Source organism: Halictus rubicundus, chromosome 15 (assembly GCF_050948215.1).
Source record: "Halictus rubicundus isolate RS-2024b chromosome 15, iyHalRubi1_principal, whole genome shotgun sequence".
Taxonomy (NCBI): Eukaryota; Metazoa; Arthropoda; class Insecta; order Hymenoptera; family Halictidae; genus Halictus; species Halictus rubicundus.
This window is the reverse complement of record NC_135163.1, coordinates 9,995,027-10,018,253: the sequence shown is the minus strand read 5'-3', so window position 1 is coordinate 10,018,253 and position 23,227 is coordinate 9,995,027. Positions and strand designations below refer to the sequence as shown.

At 37.4% G+C, this 23,227-nt stretch overlaps 5 protein-coding genes and 1 non-coding gene across 13 annotated transcripts; 5 read left to right on the top strand and 1 right to left on the bottom strand.

Moving 5' to 3' along the window:
• The first annotated feature begins 34 nt into the window (after window positions 1-34).
• On the top strand, window positions 35-1,620 carry LOC143361271 (MAD2L1-binding protein). The gene is made up of 2 exons (XM_076800537.1): window positions 35-693; window positions 772-1,620. The coding sequence occupies exons 1-2, from the start codon at window positions 302-304 to the stop codon at window positions 1,136-1,138; spliced, it is 759 nt and encodes a 252-aa protein (XP_076656652.1). The 5' UTR covers window positions 35-301; the 3' UTR covers window positions 1,139-1,620.
• LOC143361270 (uncharacterized) lies at window positions 1,612-2,983 on the bottom strand. 2 transcript variants are annotated; one of them, XM_076800535.1, is made up of 5 exons: window positions 2,611-2,983; window positions 2,276-2,535; window positions 2,030-2,203; window positions 1,887-1,968; window positions 1,612-1,812 (listed from the first exon to the last, which is right to left on the bottom strand). In XM_076800535.1, exons 1-5 carry the CDS (start codon window positions 2,752-2,754, stop codon window positions 1,621-1,623), a joined length of 852 nt encoding a protein of 283 aa, XP_076656650.1. In that variant the 5' UTR covers window positions 2,755-2,983; the 3' UTR covers window positions 1,612-1,620. The 2 variants fall into 2 exon arrangements, with proteins under 2 accessions (XP_076656650.1, XP_076656651.1); XM_076800536.1 differs by lacking the exon at window positions 1,887-1,968 and having other exon boundaries at window positions 1,663-1,812.
• A 205-nt stretch (window positions 2,984-3,188) lies between these two features.
• Window positions 3,189-6,617, top strand: H (transcriptional corepressor hairless). The gene is made up of 3 exons (XM_076800532.1): window positions 3,189-4,508; window positions 4,580-5,380; window positions 5,465-6,617. Exons 1-3 carry the CDS (start codon window positions 4,166-4,168, stop codon window positions 5,497-5,499), a joined length of 1,179 nt encoding a protein of 392 aa, XP_076656647.1. The 5' UTR covers window positions 3,189-4,165; the 3' UTR covers window positions 5,500-6,617.
• Window positions 6,618-6,891: 274 nt separating this feature from the next.
• Mta1-like (metastasis associated 1-like) lies at window positions 6,892-17,132 on the top strand. 5 transcript variants are annotated; one of them, XM_076800516.1, is made up of 13 exons: window positions 6,893-7,646; window positions 8,621-8,688; window positions 8,867-8,960; window positions 11,807-11,989; window positions 13,265-13,516; window positions 13,601-13,872; window positions 13,958-14,146; window positions 14,219-14,641; window positions 14,718-15,318; window positions 15,404-15,557; window positions 15,639-15,667; window positions 15,853-16,111; window positions 16,187-17,132. In XM_076800516.1, exons 1-13 carry the CDS (start codon window positions 7,532-7,534, stop codon window positions 16,323-16,325), a joined length of 2,778 nt encoding a protein of 925 aa, XP_076656631.1. In that variant the 5' UTR covers window positions 6,893-7,531; the 3' UTR covers window positions 16,326-17,132. The 5 variants fall into 5 exon arrangements, with proteins under 5 accessions (XP_076656635.1, XP_076656631.1, XP_076656633.1 ...); XM_076800518.1 differs by lacking the exon at window positions 11,807-11,989 and having other exon boundaries at window positions 6,895-7,646; XM_076800517.1 differs by lacking the exon at window positions 15,639-15,667 and having other exon boundaries at window positions 6,896-7,646; window positions 15,404-15,556.
• LOC143361897 (small nucleolar RNA U85) lies at window positions 12,359-12,524 on the top strand. Its single transcript, XR_013083548.1, has one exon. It is a non-coding gene; the product is annotated as a small nucleolar RNA U85 (small nucleolar RNA).
• Window positions 17,133-18,157: 1,025 nt separating the features above from the next.
• Window positions 18,158-23,140, top strand: LOC143361258 (ATP-dependent RNA helicase DHX30). 3 transcript variants are annotated; one of them, XM_076800514.1, is made up of 14 exons: window positions 18,158-18,270; window positions 18,699-18,770; window positions 18,873-19,002; window positions 19,084-19,128; window positions 19,212-19,269; window positions 19,341-19,726; window positions 19,813-19,994; window positions 20,057-21,040; window positions 21,132-21,473; window positions 21,547-21,779; window positions 21,852-22,056; window positions 22,155-22,344; window positions 22,419-22,504; window positions 22,564-23,140. In XM_076800514.1, exons 2-14 carry the CDS (start codon window positions 18,721-18,723, stop codon window positions 22,796-22,798), a joined length of 3,126 nt encoding a protein of 1,041 aa, XP_076656629.1. In that variant the 5' UTR covers window positions 18,158-18,270; window positions 18,699-18,720; the 3' UTR covers window positions 22,799-23,140. The 3 variants fall into 3 exon arrangements, with proteins under 3 accessions (XP_076656629.1, XP_076656627.1, XP_076656630.1); XM_076800512.1 differs by lacking the exon at window positions 18,158-18,270 and adding an exon at window positions 18,293-18,399; XM_076800515.1 differs by lacking the exon at window positions 18,158-18,270 and adding an exon at window positions 18,299-18,395.
• The last annotated feature ends 87 nt before the right edge of the window (window positions 23,141-23,227 follow it).

Sequence of the window (23,227 nt, the reverse complement as noted above, 5' to 3'; positions counted from 1 at the left end):
GTGGTTGCACTGCGATAAAGGCTTTATGTAGTCGCTTGTGCATTTAGCTTTTTGACTGAACAAGGTTGATTCTCATTAGTATACGAAGCACTTGTATTTACATAGTTGGACGCAATATAATTTATATAGTATTCATTTTAAATAATATTTTTAATATTGTCTGTAACCGACACGCTTTTCGGCATGAAAATAAAAAATGTTTTCGTAAATTTGAGAGAATAATATTTCGACAAACCGTTTTGTTTGAAAGAGGTTATGCGCGGGTTTGTTTAGAAACGTTATCAAAAAGGCGAAAATCAAAATGGATATTAATGTAAAATTGGACGAGCCTTTGACAACTGACGCTTGTGTGAAATTAGTGATCGAACTTTTGAAGTATATTTTGTATCAAAAGCAACAGATACCATTTACGTATGACTCGTTGACTCAATTGCAAACGAAAATGAAACCAAGGGATAGAAATTCATCCTCCATAAAAGCATTAATGAAATCAGTGAAAGATACATCGGATCAATTAATCTCACAATTTTATCTTAATAACTGCAAAATCAAAGAAATTGCTATAATAATTGGTGCTACCATAATATCACCAAAACTGCATATTCGAGTGGAACTTCCATCGGAAGTTCTGAATAGCCAGGAACATTATGAATGCAAACATTCATCTAGGAAACCTTTGTTAACTCTAATGAGGTCAGTAAAATCATATTTATTTAACAGTTTTTCTTCTAATTTCTGGTGTTGTCAAAATAATGTAAAATGAATTTTTAGGTCTATGTTAGAGTGTTCAGAATTTCAAGATGCAATATCCTCACCAATAAGTCTCACAAACACGTTTGTGCTAGTACGTAAGAGCGATAGAAATTTAATTTCTGAATTCTTTTTGCTTAAGCCACAATATACAGCCCCAGTAAAGAATTCAAAATGTTTCATATTTAAATTACACTATAATAACCATGTAAATATGGACTGCAACTGCTTTCATATAGTAAAGATTTATAATGAATTGTCCGAGTCCGAGACTAACAAGGATAAAAACATAGAATTCTCGAACAATACAAATGAGAACAATGAAAATAGTTCTTACCAGTGGTATCAATCTAGAGAACTAATTAAAGGATTTAAATTTATAAGATGACCATAAAAGTATTATAGGAAATCAAAGGTATAACATAGGTTTTATTCAATTAAATTATGAACTAATTAAAAAATGTAATGTTATAAACAATTTAGCAATTGAGATATGGAAGCAATGATCTAAAATATGTTGTTTTATATGTTCAAGATGTTAATGATTATAATAAAAGTTTGTATATATCTCACCAACAACTTTTGTTAAAAGTGTGAAGTACTTATATACACAACTTACTCTTTTACCTAATATAGGAAAACTCAAAATATATGAAAGTATCAAAGCGGTATATATAATTATTAAAAGTTAGTATATATAATTATATTAATAACAGTTTATAATCTGTTTTTTATATTTGCAGCATTTTCATTGAATTTATAAACTCTAATGAATCTATTTTTATACATTTTCGTACATACATGCAATATAAAATGTTCATATACAAGTATATGTAAAACATAAATACATGATTTTCAGTATACATATAATTATTCTATTTTCTTTTTGTCTGTCTTATTGTTATCTTCTGATCCATTTCCATTGGTTTTATTTAACACAAAATCATTTGAAACTTCATAAATCCTAATCCTTAATAATTTGAAATCATTAATTCTTATTATTCTGAAAATTAATATCACTAATCCTCCGAACCAGCTCCACATCATTATGTGTGAAAGACCCTTAAAAAATATAATATATATGTTAATATTGGATTGTACTTTCACATTCAATTATAATGTTTACAAGGTGTAACCTGCAGCCAAAGCAATAGTTTACATAGATCATATTCATAGTTGTTATTATGCTGCAAATATTCTTGTACAATTTCACATTCACTGTAAATATATATTTTTGAGATTAAATAATTTATGCATTCTAGCAATTTATATTTTTTACCTTATAAGTTTTGGTGTTTCACGAGAGGTATTCATGTTAATGTAAATGCTTTTTAAGTTCTGACTGAACACTAAATATCCTTTTTCCAGATTTGTAACAATATATGTAGTGATTATTACAAATATTACATTAAAAATTGTTGCTGGAAATACAATTCTCCATGGAGCTTGAAATCTATACAAATATGTTATTCGTGTCTCTCTGTTGTCATTTAAAGTTATCATATTAATTAGCAATTATACTTACATTGCTATATCATGTCCACCTTTCCCACATATTAAAAACATAGCGAACCATATGGTTCCAAATACACAGGACAAGAAACAAGTTGTAAAATATATTTTACATCTATATTTGTAATCATAATCGGTAATTATATAATCCCACCAATTTTCATCAATCAAATTCACACTGACCTCATCAGCTATGTCATCCCCTTCTGATTCCACAGGAACCATCAGGACAGATTTAGCCCAAAGTGGACAGTTATCATCGAAGGCGTGATTCTTCAAAATTTTAAATAAAAAATTCTATTTATATGAAAAACGTATGAAGAAAAAGAGACGAACTTATTTCGGTACCCATATTACGTAGAACAAAATACTGCAAATGTATCCAGTGACCGCGCTTGTCATGTAAAAGAATGCTGACGAAAGTTTCCATAACCAGGAAATATCAGCTGCATCGCGTTCGACGAGTTCCTGATATTCTTCCAGCAATTCCATTCAGAATAGATAAGCGATACTAAAGAAATCGTCAACTAAATTTCACGAATATTTTACGCAAACATTACACGGAGAGTCTAAAAACTTTACGCGCCAAACTTCATCCGTGCGAAAAGGCACGAATCTTATTGGCCGGTCGAAAGCGAGCAAAATACAAACATCTACACTGCAGGATCAACAAATTTCAAATACATAAAGTTGCTTTTATTTCTCATGAAAAGATGCTGCAGTGAAATGCATTCGCGTCCAACGTCAACGCAAATGTTTACATTGTGATTCTGATCCGTTCGACGGTAATCGATCAAGACATCTAAAATCATTGATAAAAAATAATCGAAACGAGTTTGTATTTTCTGAATACTGCTCCCATAACGCATTCGACGTAACTCCGTAGTCTGTAGGAAGTATTGCAGACTGATCGTGGGAGTTGGACCGAGAAACGGAGGAACGCGCGGACCGTGAACCGCCACAGTGTTGTCGACAAGAAGGATACACGAAGGCGAGAAATTCTTTTTTTTTTTCACGTCGGAACATCGAAAATCACGAGGAAAACGATGGTGGACGCACGTTCCGAAGGGTCGTCGAACGAATAAGCTCGATTGCCGTGGACACGTAAACCATTCGTGGGTGAAGTGAAACACATGTGTCGGCCGAGCCGTGTTTTCCACTACAGAGCGACCGTCCCGTGTTTGGTCCGTGAATATCTCGCGTTTAGAAAGCGAAGTCGCGGGCCAGTTGTGATAATTCGCGGAAAATATAACGCGTTCGGCTCCGAAGACACTTATTAACGCAATGAACCGATTCTTCGAGATGGAATAGAACTCGTTGCAGAAGGCGGCAGTGCGTGGGTGGGTGGGTGTCTAGCGACTGCCACTCATGTATATCAAATTCCTTTTGGAATTTCACGCAAAATGTGGCTGTCAAGCCGATGATACTGTTTATTTTGATTAAATAATCTTCTGTTTGATCCATGCACATTAATCGGCATATTATCCAAACAGTTCTTTTCCTGCTGAACAGAGAATATTAGTTCAATTTTCAGAGCAACGCTGTTGTCCACTGTCAATTTTTGCTGATGTCAATCTGACAGTTTTGGAACGAACAAGACCGATATGATCGCATTTCTGTGCTGTTACCAGCTCTGTTGAGTTTGACAGAAACTTCTATGCCTGGCCAATTTTGACATCATTGTCAAAAGATCCCTGTTACATCTTCTACTACTGTGGTTCTTTTGCCGGAAATGCCCTTCTCGAAGTATGAAACAGAGATACTATAGCAAGCCTGTCTATTGTTATTCCCAGATATAAGAGAAGGACCTTCCTAAGGTCTTGCCTCTTTCGTTTAATTGACATTGAGAGGTTGAAGTATGAAAGGTCAAGCGGAGAAAAATGGATATCGGTAAAGTGTCAGCATGCGTGAGAAGTCAGCAGAATGTCATACTCACGCAGGTCACGTGAGGGGCACAACAGAAATGTGCTCACGTGATCCTTCTGCATTACACTCAACCCTTACCAAATCAAATGGTAAAAATTCAAGCCCACAGCCGACTCATCACTCGGAAACACGCATCGATAACAATTTACTTCCAACTCCTGGTGGACGATTAAAATTCTTCAAAGATGGAAAATTTATTTTAGAGCTGTCCCATCGTAGAGATGGGGAAAGAACTACATGGTTCCCAGTCCCGAAAAAAACATTTTGGCCACCAGCTAGCACAACCCCAAATAGGCAGGAAAGTTCTACTTCTCTTAGTGGTAAGTAAATAAATAACATTGTACATACATTGTAAGCTTTTATGATCTTAATACTGTGATCCTATTTACAGTCTCCGATGATAATTCATCGGTACAGTCGAGTCCTTGGCAAAGGGATCATTGTTGGAAACAAGCAAACCCAAGACGTAGGATATCCACAGAGTTTAATTTTTACTACTATAGAAATCCAAGAAACCGTCTGTGTGCACATCCTCGCCTAATAGCAAGAAAGCGTAGACGTCCATTAGATCCTACTTCTCATATACTTCCAGAATCAGTAACAAATTATACTAAGCCGATTCGAAAGGCGAATGGTACACCGACTGGAAAGGTTTTAAATATAATTATCGACAAACTAGCACGCCTTCTAGATCCTAATGTCGTTTCACCTCGCAAACGCATTCTGCGCGAATTGGAAAGAGTGTCTTTAGAAGATCAAGCGTCTAAAAGACGCGCAACACCACAACCTGTTTGTACAACGAGTGCTCCAACTCCATTGCCGAAACAATTATCGTCGTACAGCATAACAAGTATCTTGGGAGAAGATAAGCCGAGTCACGAGCAAGGCTTTCTAAGAAATTTGTTGAAGCCAGACGACAGACAAACTGCGAAATACTCATCGAGTAACTCGTATCCTAGGGTACGGGTAGATCCATACATTGGTACTACAAATACACCTCTTCAACATCCACTGTACGGTGTGCCAATGTTACCTCCTGGACCATATAGAGCACCTTTATGGATGCATTATCCATCACCCGTCCATTATCCACCTCCTATGCCATTATATGCACCACCACCGCCTCATCCTCCATCTCCTCCAGTTCATCATTACAAAGACTACAGGGAACAAACTCTTACACCTCCTTCAGGTATGTGTTTCGAGATGTTTGCACGATGTCTCTATTACATATTGTAAATCATATTAATCTTTTATTATTATATTCGATTGCTAGATATGCCTCTAAATCTGTCGAAGCATGCGGGTTGAATCTCAGGATCCTAAAAGCTGGTGCCTTATCAATGGACAAAACTGCGCAAACACTGCCCGTGCAACGACAATGCGATATATTAGTATTTTTTTATCCATAAACAATAGTATCGTAGTAAGTAGATACGTGCAACCAGAGGAACAAAGTCTGGATGCTATACTTGTACATAGAAATACATAAACTGTCAGAGTTGGCATAGGTATTTTATATTAATATTAAATTAAATCATGAGTAGTATTATACAATTTTAATTGTAATTATAAATATTTGTGTATTACATAACTGAAAGTATGTATACATTATATGATCCTTTACTATCGACGTGCTCACCGTTTTTTTTCTGTTTAGTTTCAGAAAAATGACGATTTTAACTATTTAAAAAGACACATAAATGTGTTCACCGAGAAATTTTGTTTCGCATCTGAAAACATTTATACTACTCATGATTCTCACATCGTGATGAAAGGAAAAGAGCATGCTCTCATCTTGTGCATCTCATTTATGCATTATCTTGTTATTCTTATTAATGTTACTATCATTATTATCATTAATAAATGATACGACTATCCATTTTAAAAGATTCATAAGAAAGACATAGAATTATGTACAGAACAGATTATTACCTATATTTAGTATAAATAATTATTCCTCTGAATAGAAATATGATAATAAATCTAGGTTAATAGCATCCACAACAGTATACATTTATTTATATAATATTAATGAACAAAATTGCTTGGTAAAGACCGTGGGGTGTGCCTTAAATGATTACCTAAATTACAAGAATGCTAAATTATGAACATTGTCATCGACATGTATTATTACTACTACTACTATTACTACTATTACTATGTACATATGAATATAACTTTGCGTTGCGTATTTGCATCAAATCGACATATTCGTCACTATTTATTATTAGTCAGGCGCATTACCAAACGTTTTACGCGAAAGGCAAACTCTCACACAGGCTCTACAAACTAGTGAGTAATTTCAACTATTCATTTACATACATTTCTTTTTTTTATTAATTGAAACAGATGAAATATGTGACTGCGCATAAGCAATTGTATAGAAAGACTAATTTCGTAAATATATAAATATTTCATATACTATACGAACGCATTTCATTTATTGTCTCGTTGTAAATATAATCTCAACTTTCATGAGTAAATTACAACAATTTGTTCATTGACCCGATCAGTCTCACCCCGTTTTAATAGAATATATACGTGAAATGTTACGAGCATTTCCGAGCGAGCACAGTTGAGAAATAAAATATGTATAAAGAATCAAATTCAAATTTCGCGGTCGTATTCGCGAGTGCGCCGAAAAATTGGCACTCCATCGTCCAGTTACCCCCACTCCTCGGTAGGATAACGCAGACGCTGTGTAGACCGCGCAATCGTCGAGTCTTGGTAGTATCCGACCAGTGGCCTTGTTTTGTGGTATTCGTTGACCGGGTTGTATCGTCGGGATCGCGCGTTTTTCACCGAAAATTCGTGAAAGTAGGTGTACCCGTGTACAGCCGGATCGAAGGCGATAGACGCGTACGTATTTCGATATCGTATGTCCTCGGTAAAGTTTCGAATGCACGCGGGTTCGGACAGTTCGGAGGAAAGCGAGTGAACCGAGCTCCGGTAGAGGGGAGCAGGCAGTCCTCGCCTGGTCGTATATGTAGCCCGCTCTCGGCGAAATGAAAATGGCGGTGTTCCCGTATGAACGGAGCAACGGCCACTGACGATGTTCGTCACGGTAACGGACACGTGAGTCGAAACGAGTGCGGGTTATTCGCGCGTTTTTAGTGCTGCTACTCGCGGGGACCGTCAAGTGTTCGATTCTAGGCGGGAGAACGGGTCTCGGTGCAGCCGCGATATACGGGATAGCCGGAGTGCGATCTTTTTTTTTCTGTTTCGAGTCGATCAGAGGGACAAACAAACACGATGGAGTGACACCGCGAAGTGTTGACTCCGTGGACAAGTGGGAAGTGTCGGCTGATAGATTCGCGTGGTTGGAGGACGAGAAGCCTTCATGCCGATGCCGGCCGAATACCACGAGAACCACGGTAACCACGAGAACGCTAATTTCGCTCTCGGGGCCACACAGGACGCCAGCAACATGACGGCCAACATGTACCGGGTGGGAGGTAAAAAAGTGACCGCACACATTCCGCCGGCTGATGGCCACGCGTCGAGTCTAGAGCGCAGTCTTTAATTAAACAGAGAAATTAATGTTTGCGAATGGTGATCTGCGATGGCGTCCTCTCTGTATCTACATTTTACCCGCGCTCGGCCCCTCGACACTTTCCTCTCTTCATCTGGATCTCTCCCCGTCTCTTCCTCCTCTGCTCTCTTTCTCTCTTTCTCTCTTCTAGCGTCCTATACATACGTCTGCTTTCCTTCTACCCCCTCCCCCCCATCGCCATCCCCCCTTCCCCTCTTACGCTCTCGCTCGCCCTTCGTCCAGGTCATGCTAATTTCTTGCACGATGAATTTTGATGATTAAATTCCGATATTTCGAGGTTCAGCTTCGTTTTTCGATTCTGAATCGCAGTCCCATTCCCTCCGTGGATCATCGAGTCATTTTCTGCGTACGTCAAACCATGCGAAGATCTGTTAAATTCCCGCAAAACGATATTTCTGTTTCCTCGATATTACCGAGGTACAACGAAATGAACATTACATCCGTACAGCGTTCCGTGTACGCTCACACCGTTCAAAGGATTTCCAATTATCTGAGCATTTCACCGTTCGAATTTTTATTCATAATAATGCTGCATTTTCAATTCGCATAAGGTTTGTTTTGAGTATACGGTGTACGAAACTTTTTCCGATATCGCGATTCGTATTGTATCGTATATGTACGTATTTTTCGGAATGGTGGTGTTGGCTTATGTTTGTATACTTCGTATGCGAATGAATACGAGTAAGGATTCCATTGAAATACATAGTATTTCATAGTAATACATAGTATTTCCATGAGTAGCATTTAATGCATAAATTTTCTGAAATTAAAAATATATTCTTGAGCATGCACGGACGTAATAATTAATATGCGTTGATGATATCACAGTGTCTTTTGTTGGTATACTAAAATATATCCTTTGTTTTTTATTTGTAGACTACGTATATTTTGAAACATCTTCCACATCTCCCTACCAAATAAGAAGGATAGAAGAATTAAATAAGGTAAGAAAATTCTGACTTTTATTGATTTCTATTTATCATTATGTATTGAACCGTATTCTATAGATTTTTATGTATACTATTTACAACATCCGAATAATTCAGAGGCGAATACATTTAGATAAATATTCAATAATGTAGAATAGATATTCTTCCTACATACATTAAATTTGTTTTTTAGACCGCAAGTGGAAATGTTGAAGCAAAAGTTATGTGCTTCTTCAGGCGGAGGGACTTACCTTCTACATTAATAATGCTTGCTGATAAACATCAATGTAAGTAAAATTTACCCAGCTCTATGAGATATATTCTCTATACCCCTTTTTAAAATATTATAATTCCAGTTACCAGAAACATCTTGGTATTGGCAATTCACTCTAGTAACAAACAAAAATTTAATTTTCAATGCAATTATATCGTCACAAAATTATAGAAACTATTGTGTCAACTATTTTCAGTGATGTTTAGGCAATTATAACAGAATATTTGTATATTGAGACTGTGAATTTTTATGCATTTATAGTACATACATTTAAATATTCAATAAATTTATCTGATAGTAATGTATCCGTTCGAGTCTATTTTTCATAAGTTAGTCTATAAATATTAAATAATCGCATAAACATCTGCAGTCTAATAATGAATGTACAAGAGTAGTAATATAATTAATTCTGCCATCTTACGGATTGATAGTCATTTCCGAATGAACAAAATTGAAATAGACTTTTCCATGCGTCGTACGAAAATTATATATCAATGATATGCATTTTTGTTAAACTCTGTTGACAACTGTCGTCCCGAATGCATTGTACATCGGGTGTAACCGAGGATCGGAAAATTCGAAAGAAATCGTGCAAACGTGATTTACCAAAACATACGACCGTTAGTTATCGTTTAGAAAATACGCTACGACCGATTAGAGGTGCTAGTTGTTTTCGCGGGCACTGTGCGAGGCCGGTTGTGAGTTCGACTTTTCTCCCGAACTAACTCGTATCTTATTTTCCAGTGAAAATAAACAACGTCCGGTCGATGCTTCTTCTATTTGCAAGGTTCTTACGTTACTATGATTTCCAAATAGAAGTTCAAAGACCCCGGCGCGGCAGGATAGCTCTCCTGTTCACGTGAAAGGCGTCACACTTGAATATGTTCTATCATACAAAGAAAAATAACGCGTCTCTCCCTGAGAAAAAAGTTCGCTCGGTATTTTACCTATCTCAATATATGTGCACGTGTGCATATACATATATATGTATGCGTGCATATATGTGCATACACACGTATGTATATACGTCTCCCGTTCTCTCTATTTCTCTCTCTCTCTCTCTACCTTCCTCGATTTTTCCTTTGCAGTGGCAAAGATAATGAGACGCGGGGATTTGGGGGGTGGGAATGTATAATAAGTAAAGTTGGGGGGTGGCAGAAGGGTGGAATGGGGGTTGTATCGATCTGCCGGGGGTGGGTTGGGGGGATGGTGTGCACTCGCTAGCCCACCACCGCCCCCTCTTTCTACCTCTCTCACCCGAGTCCCCCCTATACCACCCCACCTCCTCCCACACCCTCCACCCCACCCGCCACCCTGAACTAAATGAATGACTGACGCAGGGATTGGTTGGGTATGTGTTACGTGTACTCGGACACACAGAGGCTCGTAAGAACACCGATAGAGAAACGTACGCGATAACCAAGCGCGCGCGCGCGCGCACACACACATGCACGAATAACGGGCAGAGAGAAAACAGGAACGCACACACATACATAGACGCGCGAGCACGCCGTGTGTGCCTGGGCGAAAATGGTGTGGGCCCCACTAGCTATCTTCGTTTTAAGCATCTACTCTCTCTCTCTCTCTCTCTTTCTCTCTCTACCGCTTCTCTTTCCCTCCGTCCTCTTCTTTCGTACCTTATGTATGTAATGTATGTGCACGAGTGCAAATGTCTGTCCGTATGTGTCTGTGCGCGTCCGCGCTTTGCACGTGTACGCGCGCGGGTGTGTGTGTATAACGCGAATGTACACTCTCCCGTGCTATTTCTCTCTTTCTCTTTACATCTGTCCCTTTCCACCCCCCTTGCCTCTCTTCTCCCTTTCTCACTGGTTCTATGTCCGTCCGCCGGTATTTGCTTCGAATCGGGCTTTCCCCCTTCTCTGCCGGTTCTGTACCTTGCTCTCTTCTGTGCTTCGAATTTCAGGAAAAAAATATACGAACCTTTGTCTTGCCGGGAGTCGATATTTTCATGCATGGAACGTATGAAAAGGTTACGGCAAGGACGCGCTCCCCGGGGATCGGATGCTTCCAGAGGGTCCCTTTTACCCCTTTTTTCGGTGACGATAACTCCTACTCCAGAAGTATATCGTTCGCCTCCCAAGAATTTCTGGATATCGATTGAGATTCGTTCGAGGTTCCAATTAGTATTCCCCTTCCCAGCGGTATTAGAATATTATTCCAAATATATTTGATCATTCCTCGCGACATTCGCACTCGAACATTTTCAAATATAACTGAACGTTTCGCGAACACGTTCTTTTTTTTTATGGCGGGAATATTGGACCGATACTTTGATGCCGAGTTTCCTAGTGAACTGTATCAAGCTTTTCTGTACATCTAATACTCATCATTAGACTGCAGATTTTTATGCAAATTTGTGTCTGTATTTGCTGGCTTGAGAAACTGAAAATTTCATCTTTTGGATTATGAGTTTGACTGACCCGAATGATGGAAGGGAAAGAAGTGAAATGGTATATTTGCATAAAAATCCACAGTATTGTAATTGATATACATCTGTGGAGATAATTATTGGCATTTTCAATATTTCACTTATTCCATATTCAATTAATACCATTGTAATGCAGTTGTAAATAGAAACGCGATTGGAATTGGTTGACAGAATCAAAATTACTTTTTATATCATATTACTATTGATCAGTTGTACATCACTGTGAGATGAAAAGTTTCAATTATTACAAATCATTGAACAATGAATCTGAAACATATTATAAGTCCTTCTAATTACAAGGTATAAGAGCATGTATTAAAATTGTATTTAAACAAACAAAAAAAAAATAACAAAACAAAACGAGAGAATAGTGAAAAATAGTAGAGTGGGTTCTATGATACAAATTGCAGTGGCAAGTGCGGAGCAGCAGAGATCAGAATCCCCTGCGAACATGCAGAGTCAGAAACTGGAGATTCCAGATACTACTAAGGAAATGACTAATAAAGATGGGATCGGGCCCAAAGTGATGAACAAAGGGGGCGGGAAGGGGGGCTGGCTGAAAGCCCCACTATCCGAGGCCCAAGAGCCTCACGGTGAGTGAGCAGTCAATTAAAAGGTGCTCCTTGCAGATGAATCTTGGTCACCAATCTTGATAAATATATGTATATGTTTTATATATATATATATAAAATATATATATATATATTTTTGAAAGCAATGTTTAATAATAAATGTAAAAAGATATGGATTTTATCAATTTACATGAGCAACTAGTGGATTTTTGCACAAGTATAAATTATTGTAAACATTTGCAAACCCAAGTTGCGCATCATGAAAATATGATTAATTTCACAGGGATTCATCAGTAAGTAACCCAAAACATGTACCTTTTGATTGGACCTTTAGTCTCATAGAAGCCAGTGATGATTTAAGGCTAATGATCTGGCGGCGGGATTTATAAAAATCTTTGTAATCTTGGTGAATGTCATAAGTTTAGGCTGAATTCACTGTAAGGCCAAAGAGACAATAAATTGGGTTCACCCTTGAACTCTTCTTGAAAGTTTTGTAGAAGAGGACTTGAGAATGGTTTCTCAAATGGTGTGAAACTGTATGGACCCATATATATATGATAATACATGATCATAAACATCATCATCTTTTGTCATGTCATCTCTAGTATTTGTATCTTTTTTTTCTCTCTCTCAGAAGATCATTATAGTGGTCCATTTATTCGAATTCCAGTACCTAAAGTTTACACTGCATAATCATCAAAACAATCAATCATCCTTTCATTAAAACAAAAATCCCGCCGCATAATATGATAATTCTTTAGTAATCTGAGGCTTCTTTAAACAATGTACATTTATTCAAGAGTTAATTTTGTTTTTGTTAAAATAGTAAATAATTACGTATCACTTAAGATTGCTTTCATTTTTATTTTTTGTTGCCCGCTCTTGCTGATATTTTTATTTGAGTGTTGTAAGTTTTTTAATTGATTCTGCCACATTCCTGCGTTTCATTTACATTTAATTTTGTCTGTGTTGAAACAAAGAAGAAAAAAGTATAATGAGAGAACCGGAACTGCATGAACAAATTTAATGACCGTTAGGACGAATTTCTATACTAAAAGAAAATATTTCTATGTTATTGTTTTATTAATATAATTAATATGATGCTGAAGTGTCTGATTAAACTCACAATTCTTATGTTAAAATGTAATGTAACGAATTTATTGGATTTAGTGTTATTAGTATCTTCTTTTTTTTTTCTCTCTCTTATGTGAGATATGTTTCAGTAAAGCTTTTTCTATTATTAATCATAACATTATAATCTTAAGATCTATTCTAATTAAAATCATTTACACACAGGGACGGAAGACAACATTGTAGGTGCCGGAGGTGTTACAGAGTTAAGTTCTAAACAACGTCATCAAATGAAACATAGGGAACTGTTTCTATCGCGGCAGGTAGAAACCATGCCTGCGACGCACATAAGGGGCAAATGTTGTGTAACGTTGCTAAACGAAACAGAATCTTTACTAAGCTATTTGAACAAAGAAGATTCTTTCTTCTATTGCTTAGTATTTGATCCTGCTCAGCGTACTTTGCTTGCTGACAAAGGTACTAATATCAATTCGAACATTACAATTGCTTCCACCATCTTCATGTATTTTATCTTTAACACGCATTCATGTCAATTTTCAGGTGAAATTAGAGTAGGCAGTAAATATCAAGCCGATGGTATAGCACCAGCTCCGCTCACACCTGCTGAAAGGGAATCGGATCCTCGTAGGTCACAGGATTTAGAGACTTTGGTTTGGACACCCAGACATGCGCTAACAGACCGGCAAATTGATCAATTCCTTGTTGTCAGTAGATCTGTTGGCACATTTGCAAGAGCTTTAGACTGTTCGTCTTCAGTTAAGCAACCCTCTTTGCATATGTCTGCGGCAGCTGCGTCGAGGGACATTACTCTTGTAAACACCATTATATTATATCAGTGCAATGTTGCTGTCGATTTTTCGACGAATAGAAGTAATTTATGTTTATTCGTCTTTGCAGTTTCATGCAATGGATACTTTGCATCGGCATAATTATGATGTCGCGAAGGCAATGTCATCTTTAGTGCCTAGCACTGGTCCAGTATTATGCAGAGACGAGATGGAAGAGTGGAGTGCATCCGAAGCTAATCTTTTTGAGGAAGCCCTTGACAAATATGGAAAAGATTTTGCTGATATTCGTCAAGACTTTGTAAGTGTATATTATAGAATGACTAACTAACGTGAGACTTCTATCTTATACTTAACTCGTCGATGGTTTCAGTTACCATGGAAAACATTAAAGAACGTTATCGAATATTACTACATGTGGAAGACAACAGATAGATACGTACAACAAAAGAGGGTGAAGGCTGTAGAAGCTGAAAGTAAACTAAAACAAGTTTATATACCAAATTACAATAAGACAGCTCCACCAACAACTGCGCCATCCGCAGCAACGATTGTACCTCTTGCTAATAGTAATAGCAACAGTAACGGGAAACCAACTAGTGTTCTTAACGGAAATAGCAATGGTAACATGACAACCGATAACACTGGTATACTGATGGTCGGGGTTGGCGGTAAACCTTGCGAAAGTTGTCAAGTTATGCAGAGTCCTCAGTGGTATGCTTGGGGCCCATCGCATATGCAGTGTCGCCTGTGCCAATCATGTTGGACATATTGGAAGAAATACGGTGGTCTAAAGGTGCGTTTTTATAAGAATTTAACGAATACAAATATTACTATTTCTTGAGAAGACTACATTTTACTTGTGTACGTAGGTTCCATCACGCATCGACGACGTTGATTTAGAAAGAAAAAGAGGCGGCGCAGGCTCTGACGAAGAAAGCAAAGGTATTGGCGGTGCTCACAGACCTCATCGATGTAGCATTCCTTCCTGCGGGAAAGAATTCAAGCTCAAGGCGCATCTAAGTCGCCATTATGCAAGTGCTCACGGTGTTGATTTACGTGGAAGCGGAGCAAGCGGAGGCGGCGGCGGTGGATCTCCCAGGCCTGTTATGAAAACCCGTTCCGCATTTTACTTACGTACTTCAGCGTTAGCACGGGCTGCACGAAGATTGTGTGCAGCGCAATTACGCACACGTCACGCAGCACGAGCACCCCATCAGCCTGTAAATGCAGCACCATTGCGGCATCTTTGCGCCTCTCCTCAGTTGACATCAAAAAGCCCGGCGGAATTACGTATTTTAGCGCGAGCTGTACGTCCTCGGCCTCGTCCTCGCGTCACTGACATAGCAACGCGTTTAGGTGATCATCCTGCTCCTCGGCAACCCGGGGATTGGGATTGGTTAGCCCTTACGGCGCCAGCACAACGAAAACAGCCCGATCGAGTTTCCTTCCCCAGACCACCAAAGGCACCAGGTACGTGATAAACGTCTACAGTGTGTTCTTTAAAAAGAAATGAAAAGATATGTGATTAAACTTTTTGTAATCGGTATGGTTATAGATGGAAGCCTTTTGTATGAAAGAGTACCAAATAAATCTGAAGTGGACAGGCTGCCAGTGACACCGCCTCAACCGCAACCCAGTATGCCGACGCAACAACAAACTATCCTGAAACGCACAAGACCTCCATTTGATGAGATCAACGGATCAGATGGTAAGTTTCCGTATCATGCATTTGCTACTCGTATTCGTTACAGTTCCAAGTCCTAGTACTGAATGTGGTCTCTGTTTACTGGCTTCTACTCTGACGTGGATTGGGATGAAGGTAAAATAATTCAATGCCTAAGAGTCTATGTATACAACCAAACGAATCACCAAGTTTGTTAAATTGTACAGTTTATCGTTATATTCCGAAGGAATATGGAACATTGGTTTCATAGTTTTACGTCCACGTAATAGTAGTCGCGTTTTCTATAGGACGTCATAAAATTGTTCTTTTATGTTTGACAGGTATTGCCCTAAGTGCAGGGCTCCCTGGTGGACCACCTGCAAAAAGGGCTCACCATTCTCAGCAGCTACATCCCAAGCACACTTTGGAACACACTGCGCCTCCTGTTCTTCCGCTAGCACCACCGCTCAATGGAAGAGCCGCTCATCCACATACCTTGCCTCACGGTCCACCTTTGTCTAGAAGTAATGCGCGCAAACAAGTAATTTCATGGATGGACGCACCCGATGACGTCTACTTCCGCGCCTCGGATCAGACCAAGTTCGTAACAGTTTGATTTTTCGTAATTCTAACTGGCAGGCTGACGATTTAACATTGTTCACTACGATTTTGCAGAAGACTTAGGAGATCCCTTTCGTCCGTGGAACTCCGAAGGGCAGCGCGCAAACCGTGGCGTAGACTACCAGCTCCTTTACATCCTCCTCATCCGCAGAGAGCAGTGCGCGGTGATGACATGGTTGTCATTTTGGACTGAATTAATCATACAATCAGTTAGACAACTTGATCGAACTGATTATCGTTACGAGGGAATCATGCTGTTATCGTAATTTTAATGCAAGAGTGACCACTGTGAAGATATCCCAGCTTTATGTAATTGTCATTGGCAGCTCTGACGTTGAGCAAGGACTAATCGCTGTTCGGAATGTTCTGAAATCATTTTCGAGACAGCAATTCGCCGAAACTGAAGGCCTCGCTTGACTGAATTCTAATGTTGCACTGACATCGCTGAAAAAAATACCTTCACGTGTAACAAACGACGAAAGAAAAACGTTTACACTGGAAACGAACATTCATCGAATCTTTAATGAAAGAAAAGAAAATTGAAAATAAGGAATCAAGTCATTCACCGTGAAACATGATTTTCTATTCGTATTAATTAATTATTGTTGTTATTAATAATAATTATTAATAATTGAATGTACATATACATACATCATACCACACGTTCATACAAGCATAGCCAGGCAACACACACATACACACACAAGTGTCCAACGAGTGCTGGGCACGAGTTCTCGATAAATTGGCTCATACCAAGCGCATCAGCTCACGAAGAATGTTACGGCCGTGCGCGTAACAGAGACGAATGTGAAAGTGTGAGAGCGAGAGTGATAGAGAGAAAGCTTGAATGAAATGCGTAAGAGAGAGATTGGGAGAGAGAGAGGGAGAGAACGGTCTGAACGTACGAGAGAAAGAAAGAATGCTCATTGTGAATATTTTTATTAAATTTTCAAGTTTGATGACTTCCGTCGCAACAATTAATAAATAAATATAAGCATAAGTGGAAGAATATACTGGTCCTTTTACCACTAGATTCGGTTTCTCTTCACAATCAATTATCTATAAAAATATAAAAAATTGTTATACAGATTTATCCAATGAAGGAAACTAAGTGATATCCCTTCTTTTAGGTATGTACAATGTATTTCAAATTTTTACTAGAATTATACGTTCTATATTTTCGAGCACAAAGTCTGAATGAAGGGCAGACAATAACTTCATCCTTACACGATGGCAGGAAGGTTCAATTTCTAGTCAAATTTTAGTGTAGTCACAAATTTTGGTTACATTCTTTTCTTCTTTGTTAATATCCAATCCCTAAAGAACAGAACAAATGATTCTTGCCGATATTACCATAAGGGGTAGTGCAATAAGCGGCAGGAATCATCTGCTCCTGAAAATCTGTAAATAGCGCCACTAGACCGTAGCGGCAGAACGCTCAAACTGTTAGCCAAATGTTACCGACTGGTAACATTCGCCACTATGAGGAATGGCGCTGTTTGCAGATTTTGCCGGCAGGTGTACGTGGCGCCACCCAGCGGCAGAATCCTGAACACTAATCGGCTACAAGCTTGGGCGTTTCGCCACTACGAGGTAATGGCGCTGTTTGCAGATTTTGCCGGAAGGTGTACGTGGCGCCACCCAGCGGTAGAATCCTGAACACCAATCGGCTACAAGCTTGGGCGTTTCGCCACTACGAGGTAATGGCGCTGTTTGCAGATTTTGCCGGAAGGTGTACGTGGCGCCACCCAGCGGCAGAATCCTGAACACCAATCGGCTACAAGCTTGGGCGTTTCGCCACTACGAGGTAGTGGCGCTGTTTGCAGATTTTGCCGGAAGGTGTACGTGGCGCCACCCAGCGGTAGAATCCTGAACACCAATCGGCTACAAGCTTGGGCGTTTCGCCACTATGAGGAATGGCGCTGTTTGCAGATTTTGCCAGACTTTACGTGTGGCGCCACCCAACGGAGGAATCCGGAACACTAATCAATTTTCTTTCATTCATCTTTTCTGCTTTTTCCAGAAACCTGCGCACTGTTGGATGTGCAATGAAATTGTGAGGTTAGAAAACTTGGTACTGGAGGTTATCCAAAACGCGACGCAGCAGAAGGAAAACTACATTTTACACATACACACGTGTATGTATTCCGGTTTATGAAATACTGCACATTGTATATAAATTTAAGAAGATAACTTGTTTTTATTTGTATTCACTGTTTACAAGTCGTTAATTACGACACAAAACTAAAATTCAAGCGTCGATGTAAGTATGTATAACTTATTTTGAAAACGTGAAAAAGTAATCTTAACATTCGTTCTTTGATATCCTTTTATATAAAGTTGTACTTGATTTTGTTAAGTTAATCAGACTAACGATAAATCATGTCAACATAAATAAATGTATTAACTGTACAAAGAAAATGAACATAGATTTCATCATTTCATGAATTTTTACTTATTTAAGCGCACTATTTACTTATATAATTATCCAGAATTTGCATTGGTGCACATTGGTCGAAAACGAAACAAACTTTTGGAATTATCTAATATATTTTTTTCTTTGTAGATTTGATATTTAATGAGAAAAAATGTTTCGAATTCAAGTTATAAGTACTTTCAAGAGACCAATATGCAGTTAGTGAGTATTTAAACATTTATTTAACATACATTATTGTATCAGTGTAGTGTTATGAAACTTATAATGAAAATGATATGTATTGACAAAATTTTGACCCCACAGTTTAAGGATATATCATAAAAGAGAATTGTACAGAACAAGTTTCAAAAGCATTCAGTCCCATTCGAGGGCACTTTACTGTTCTTACAACAAGAATTCAAGTATTTCTCCACATATTGCTGATAATGACAAGGTAAGATATTATTTGTAACAGTTTATTATTTTCTTTAATTCAATGCTGAATAATATAAGATTAATGTGGTATTTTTTTTAGTTAGAAATTAATATTGATGATGTTAACTTGAAGCAGTTTGAAACGGTAAATATAATATATGTAATACATTATAAGAGACAATGTACAAAGTTTATACATACATTATAAGTGCAATCTCAAATTTATAGGAACATCAGCATAGTGGAAGAAACAAAACGTCCCTTAGTAATAAAATTTCAAAAGAACGTAAGAATACACAATGTTTAATATGATCATTTTGTTTTTCTTTAGACACATCAATTTTACATTATTTTTAGGTTTGAACAAGTTATTCGAAAATCCTATAGGACATCTTCAAAGCATCTATGTTATTGTAAATAATGAATTTGGCAGAAAGGACCATTTAACTTTTCACTATGAAAAAATCAAGAACAGTTCTACTATGATGTTTAAATGTACTATTAATGTATCATGGCCCGAGGAAATGTCATTTTCTCATATAGGGCCTAATAAGAAAGCAGCTACAGCACATGCTTCAAAAAAGTGTCTGACTTGGTTGCACAATAATGGACACATTAAACAAACGAAACCCGTATTATATAATCAAGAAGAAATTGAACATTTGTTATCTGTACCCAACAGAATAAATCTTGAACCAAAGTTTGAAAATGATGTTAAAGATATATTGGATACATACGTCAATGTGCGTTTGATAAATAATAAGAGTTTTTATATATATTTTATAATTCTTTATGAAGTCCTTGTATAGAAAAAGTTTCTTTTTTCTAGGACATAGAGCCTATTGTGGAAAGATTATCTGATTCAGATGGCAATGAAATCGAGTCAGCAGAAGCAACAGTGATATCACCAAGAAAGTCATTTAACAGAGATGAGATTCGTAGTGATAATTTATACGCAAAGCTTCAACAAAGAACACGTTCTAGCCAACAGTTACCAATTCTAGAGTACAAGTATGTACTGAAAATTGTGCCACCGAATTATTTTTAATATAATAAAAATAACTAATTTTCAGATCACAAATTCTTAAGAGTATAGATGAAAATCAAATCCTCCTAATCAAAGGTGATACGGGATGTGGGAAAAGTACTCAAGTACCACAATTTATAATGGACGCATACGTGGAGGCACATAGAGGTCACGAATGTAATATACTTGTATCGGAACCTCGGAAAATTTCAGCTGTGTCTCTAGCGAATCGCGTTGCTCGTGAAAGAGAAGAAATTGTTGGTCAAGTGGTAGGCTACCATGTACGACTTAATCATACAATACCGCCGCATAATGGCTCAATTTTGTTTTGCACAACTGGTATCATTTTACGAAGATTACAAAGTAATCCAACTTTGGAGGGCATATCACATATAATTATAGATGAAGCTCACGAAAGGACATTGCAGATCGATATACTGCTTAATCTAATGAAGAAATTGTTGACCACCAAGCCAAATTTGAAACTTATAATTATGTCCGCAACAGTGAACACAGAATTATTTCAAAATTATTTCTCTTGCGCTACCATTGATGTCCCTGGAAAAATGTATCCAGTAAAAATGCACTTTCTGGAAGATATTGAAAGCGAGATAGGTATACAATGTGGAAAAGCTTACCAAGATTGGGAAATTCCTTTGCAAGAGGTACTACAGATAATCCAATGGATTACGAAAACGAAACCATGTGGTAGTATTTTGTGCTTCGTACCAGGTTGGCGAGAAATTCAACATCTCCAAGACATGTTAGCAAGAAAACGTAATCCTCATCTTCTTGTATTACCTTTCCATTCGAAACTAACGAATGCTGAACAAGAGAAGGTTTTCTGTGATGTTCCTGACAATGTCCGAAAGATTATTTTGGCTACAGACATTGCTGAGAGTAGCATTACTATTCCAGACGTCAAGTATGTTATAGATACTGCCCGTAAAAGGGATCTAGTTTGGAACGAAGATTCGTCTTTGTATACTGTGTTTACTCATTGGGTGACAAAAGCAAATATTTTACAAAGGTAATTACTAAAGGTATACTCTTGTATACTACTCTGCTTTATTTTTGAAGAAGAACAAATTTGATTGAAACAAGTTTTTGTCAATATATAGAAAAGGAAGAGCTGGACGTGTTTCACCCGGTGAAAGTTATCATATTTTAAAAAAAAGTATGTACGATGGATTGAACCCGTTCCCAGAGCCAGAGATACGTAGAATATCGCTTGATCAAGCAGTTGTAACCAGTAAGACGTTTAGCGATGAAACGGCAGAAGAGTTCTTTAATAGCATGATCGATCATCCCAGCAAGAAATCACTACTTCGTGCTATAGAATACTTGAAGAGCCATAATGTTCTGGATAAAAATGAAAATCTGACACCTTTAGGAAAACGTATGATGTATTTTTCATTGGATGTTAAGCTGAGTAAAGCGTTGTTACTTTCTTGTGTCTTCAAGTAAGTATAAAAACATAAGATACTTCAGTTAATGGAGGTTATTTGTAATTCATGGTTTTTATATATTTTGTAGTTGTTTGAATCCTATGTTAACAATAACCACAATGTTATCCACCGACAACGAATCGTCTGCTACTTCGTTAATCGCCAAATCAGACAAGAAAGAACAAAAATCTGAATATCACAATTCAAGTGATCATATTGGTATGGCAGAAATGTATAAAAGTATGAAACAGTATTATAATGAAATGACACGGAATATAAACTATAGAAACTCACATTACAAGAATTATAATAAAGTATCTCGTAAGTTTGTTATTTATTTGAAGCGGTAACACGAGCCACGGGACTATTGAATGACGTATTATTTCTTTACAGAGACTCGCGAACTGTATTTATCCGAGCTTATTGACACTGGCATGGTCTCCTCTCTTGAGGATTGTCAACTTGTAAATGTACATTCTAAACAGAAGGAATTACTTCGAGCTGTTTTATTTGCGGCTACTAATCAACTATTAAGGACTTTACCTTATGGATTTAAAAACGGCTACTTTACGAAAAAGACAAATTCAATAAAAGCCGAGTAAGCATAATAACAATTCTGAAAAATCCAATGGAGAAATGTCAGAAATAAAATGAAAATGTTATAGTTATAATGTTATGCATTCCATGTTCTTTTAGAGATTCTGGCAACGTTTTTATATCGCCCGAAAGTGTAAATAGCAAGAGAAACAAATGGCCAAGTCCGTTTTTAACGTATGTTACACGTGTTGAACACGTTGAATCAAGACGATGCTTAGTTAATGACACAAGTTTAATTTCACCACTATCAGTGTTGTTATTTAGCCAGGGTGAAGTTTCTTATAACAAGGTAAAGTACTTTCATACATTACGATATCTCAACATCATGAATCATGAGTAACTTATGATTTCCCATATTCACAGTTGGAACAAAACGACATTGATGAAGATGACAATGTCTTAATTGCTATAGAAAACTTGAAGAACGTACAGATGATATCTGATGAAAGGTGCGTACTATAACATGCTCAATTTTTATAATGATCATTTCACTTCGATTCTTTTTTAGATCTATAACACAACTGCTGCAACTTCGTAGTATCTTATGGGCTGTCGTAAACTACACCATTAAATATCAAGGTGTAGAGACTGAATCAGAAAACTTCAAGAACGTGATGCTCTACAAACATAGATTGTTAAATTTAATTATAGATATTATTAATGAATCGGCGAATAGTATAGATGATTCTGTTGAAGAGCAGAGTTCACAACAATTGACGAAACCGAGTTCATATGCGCAATAAACTATGTACAAATTTATATTTCGTTTCTTATCATTTAACATCTGTTACGTACACAAAATACAATTTTACCAGATGGGAAAAAATTTTCGAGCTATTGTATCAGTTTTTCTTGTTTCTTTATTTCCAGTTGAAATTTTCTAATAAATACATTAAAAAGATAGTATAACAATATATGCATGTGACTTTGTAAGTACATAACGTAGATCTCAAGATTGTCTATAAATGTAAGTTTCACGTATTCACGTGAACACATGATCACAGTATAATGTTCTGTATTATGCTGATGCATCTCTAATTAAACGGAATGCAATAAATGTTTATACACTTATTTCCAATAAAAAATTTTCCTGTTTTAATTTAAAGTCCCAAATCCCCACCAACACCGAACGCTGTTCCCAATCCTGCGGGAGAGAAATGATCATTCTCAAT

What these genes read in the sequence shown, in the direction of transcription:
- LOC143361271 (XM_076800537.1), top strand. Translation starts at nt 302, where the DNA reads ATGGATATTAATGTAAAATTGGACGAGCCTTTGACAACTGACGCTTGT. An exon ending in CCTTTGTTAACTCTAATGAG is followed by an intron (nt 694 to 771) that starts GTCAGTAAAATC and finishes ATGAATTTTTAG; the next exon opens with GTCTATGTTAGAGTGTTCAG.
- LOC143361270 (XM_076800535.1), bottom strand. Translation starts at nt 2,754, where the DNA reads ATGGAATTGCTGGAAGAATATCAGGAACTCGTCGAACGCGATGCAGCT. An exon ending in GGTGGACATGATATAGCAAT is followed by an intron (nt 2,204 to 2,275) that starts GTAAGTATAATT and finishes ATATTTGTATAG; the next exon opens with ATTTCAAGCTCCATGGAGAA. An exon ending in AACTATTGCTTTGGCTGCAG is followed by an intron (nt 1,813 to 1,886) that starts GTTACACCTTGT and finishes ATATTTTTTAAG; the next exon opens with GGTCTTTCACACATAATGAT.
- H (XM_076800532.1), top strand. Translation starts at nt 4,166, where the DNA reads ATGCGTGAGAAGTCAGCAGAATGTCATACTCACGCAGGTCACGTGAGG. An exon ending in AAGTTCTACTTCTCTTAGTG is followed by an intron (nt 4,509 to 4,579) that starts GTAAGTAAATAA and finishes TCCTATTTACAG; the next exon opens with TCTCCGATGATAATTCATCG. An exon ending in AACTCTTACACCTCCTTCAG is followed by an intron (nt 5,381 to 5,464) that starts GTATGTGTTTCG and finishes TTCGATTGCTAG; the next exon opens with ATATGCCTCTAAATCTGTCG.
- Mta1-like (XM_076800516.1), top strand. Translation starts at nt 7,532, where the DNA reads ATGCCGATGCCGGCCGAATACCACGAGAACCACGGTAACCACGAGAAC. An exon ending in CGAGGCCCAAGAGCCTCACG is followed by an intron (nt 11,990 to 13,264) that starts GTGAGTGAGCAG and finishes ATTTACACACAG; the next exon opens with GGACGGAAGACAACATTGTA. An exon ending in CGCGCCTCGGATCAGACCAA is followed by an intron (nt 16,112 to 16,186) that starts GTTCGTAACAGT and finishes ACGATTTTGCAG; the next exon opens with AAGACTTAGGAGATCCCTTT.
- LOC143361258 (XM_076800514.1), top strand. Translation starts at nt 18,721, where the DNA reads ATGTTTCGAATTCAAGTTATAAGTACTTTCAAGAGACCAATATGCAGT. An exon ending in TTACCAATTCTAGAGTACAA is followed by an intron (nt 19,995 to 20,056) that starts GTATGTACTGAA and finishes ACTAATTTTCAG; the next exon opens with ATCACAAATTCTTAAGAGTA. An exon ending in CAGATGATATCTGATGAAAG is followed by an intron (nt 22,505 to 22,563) that starts GTGCGTACTATA and finishes ATTCTTTTTTAG; the next exon opens with ATCTATAACACAACTGCTGC.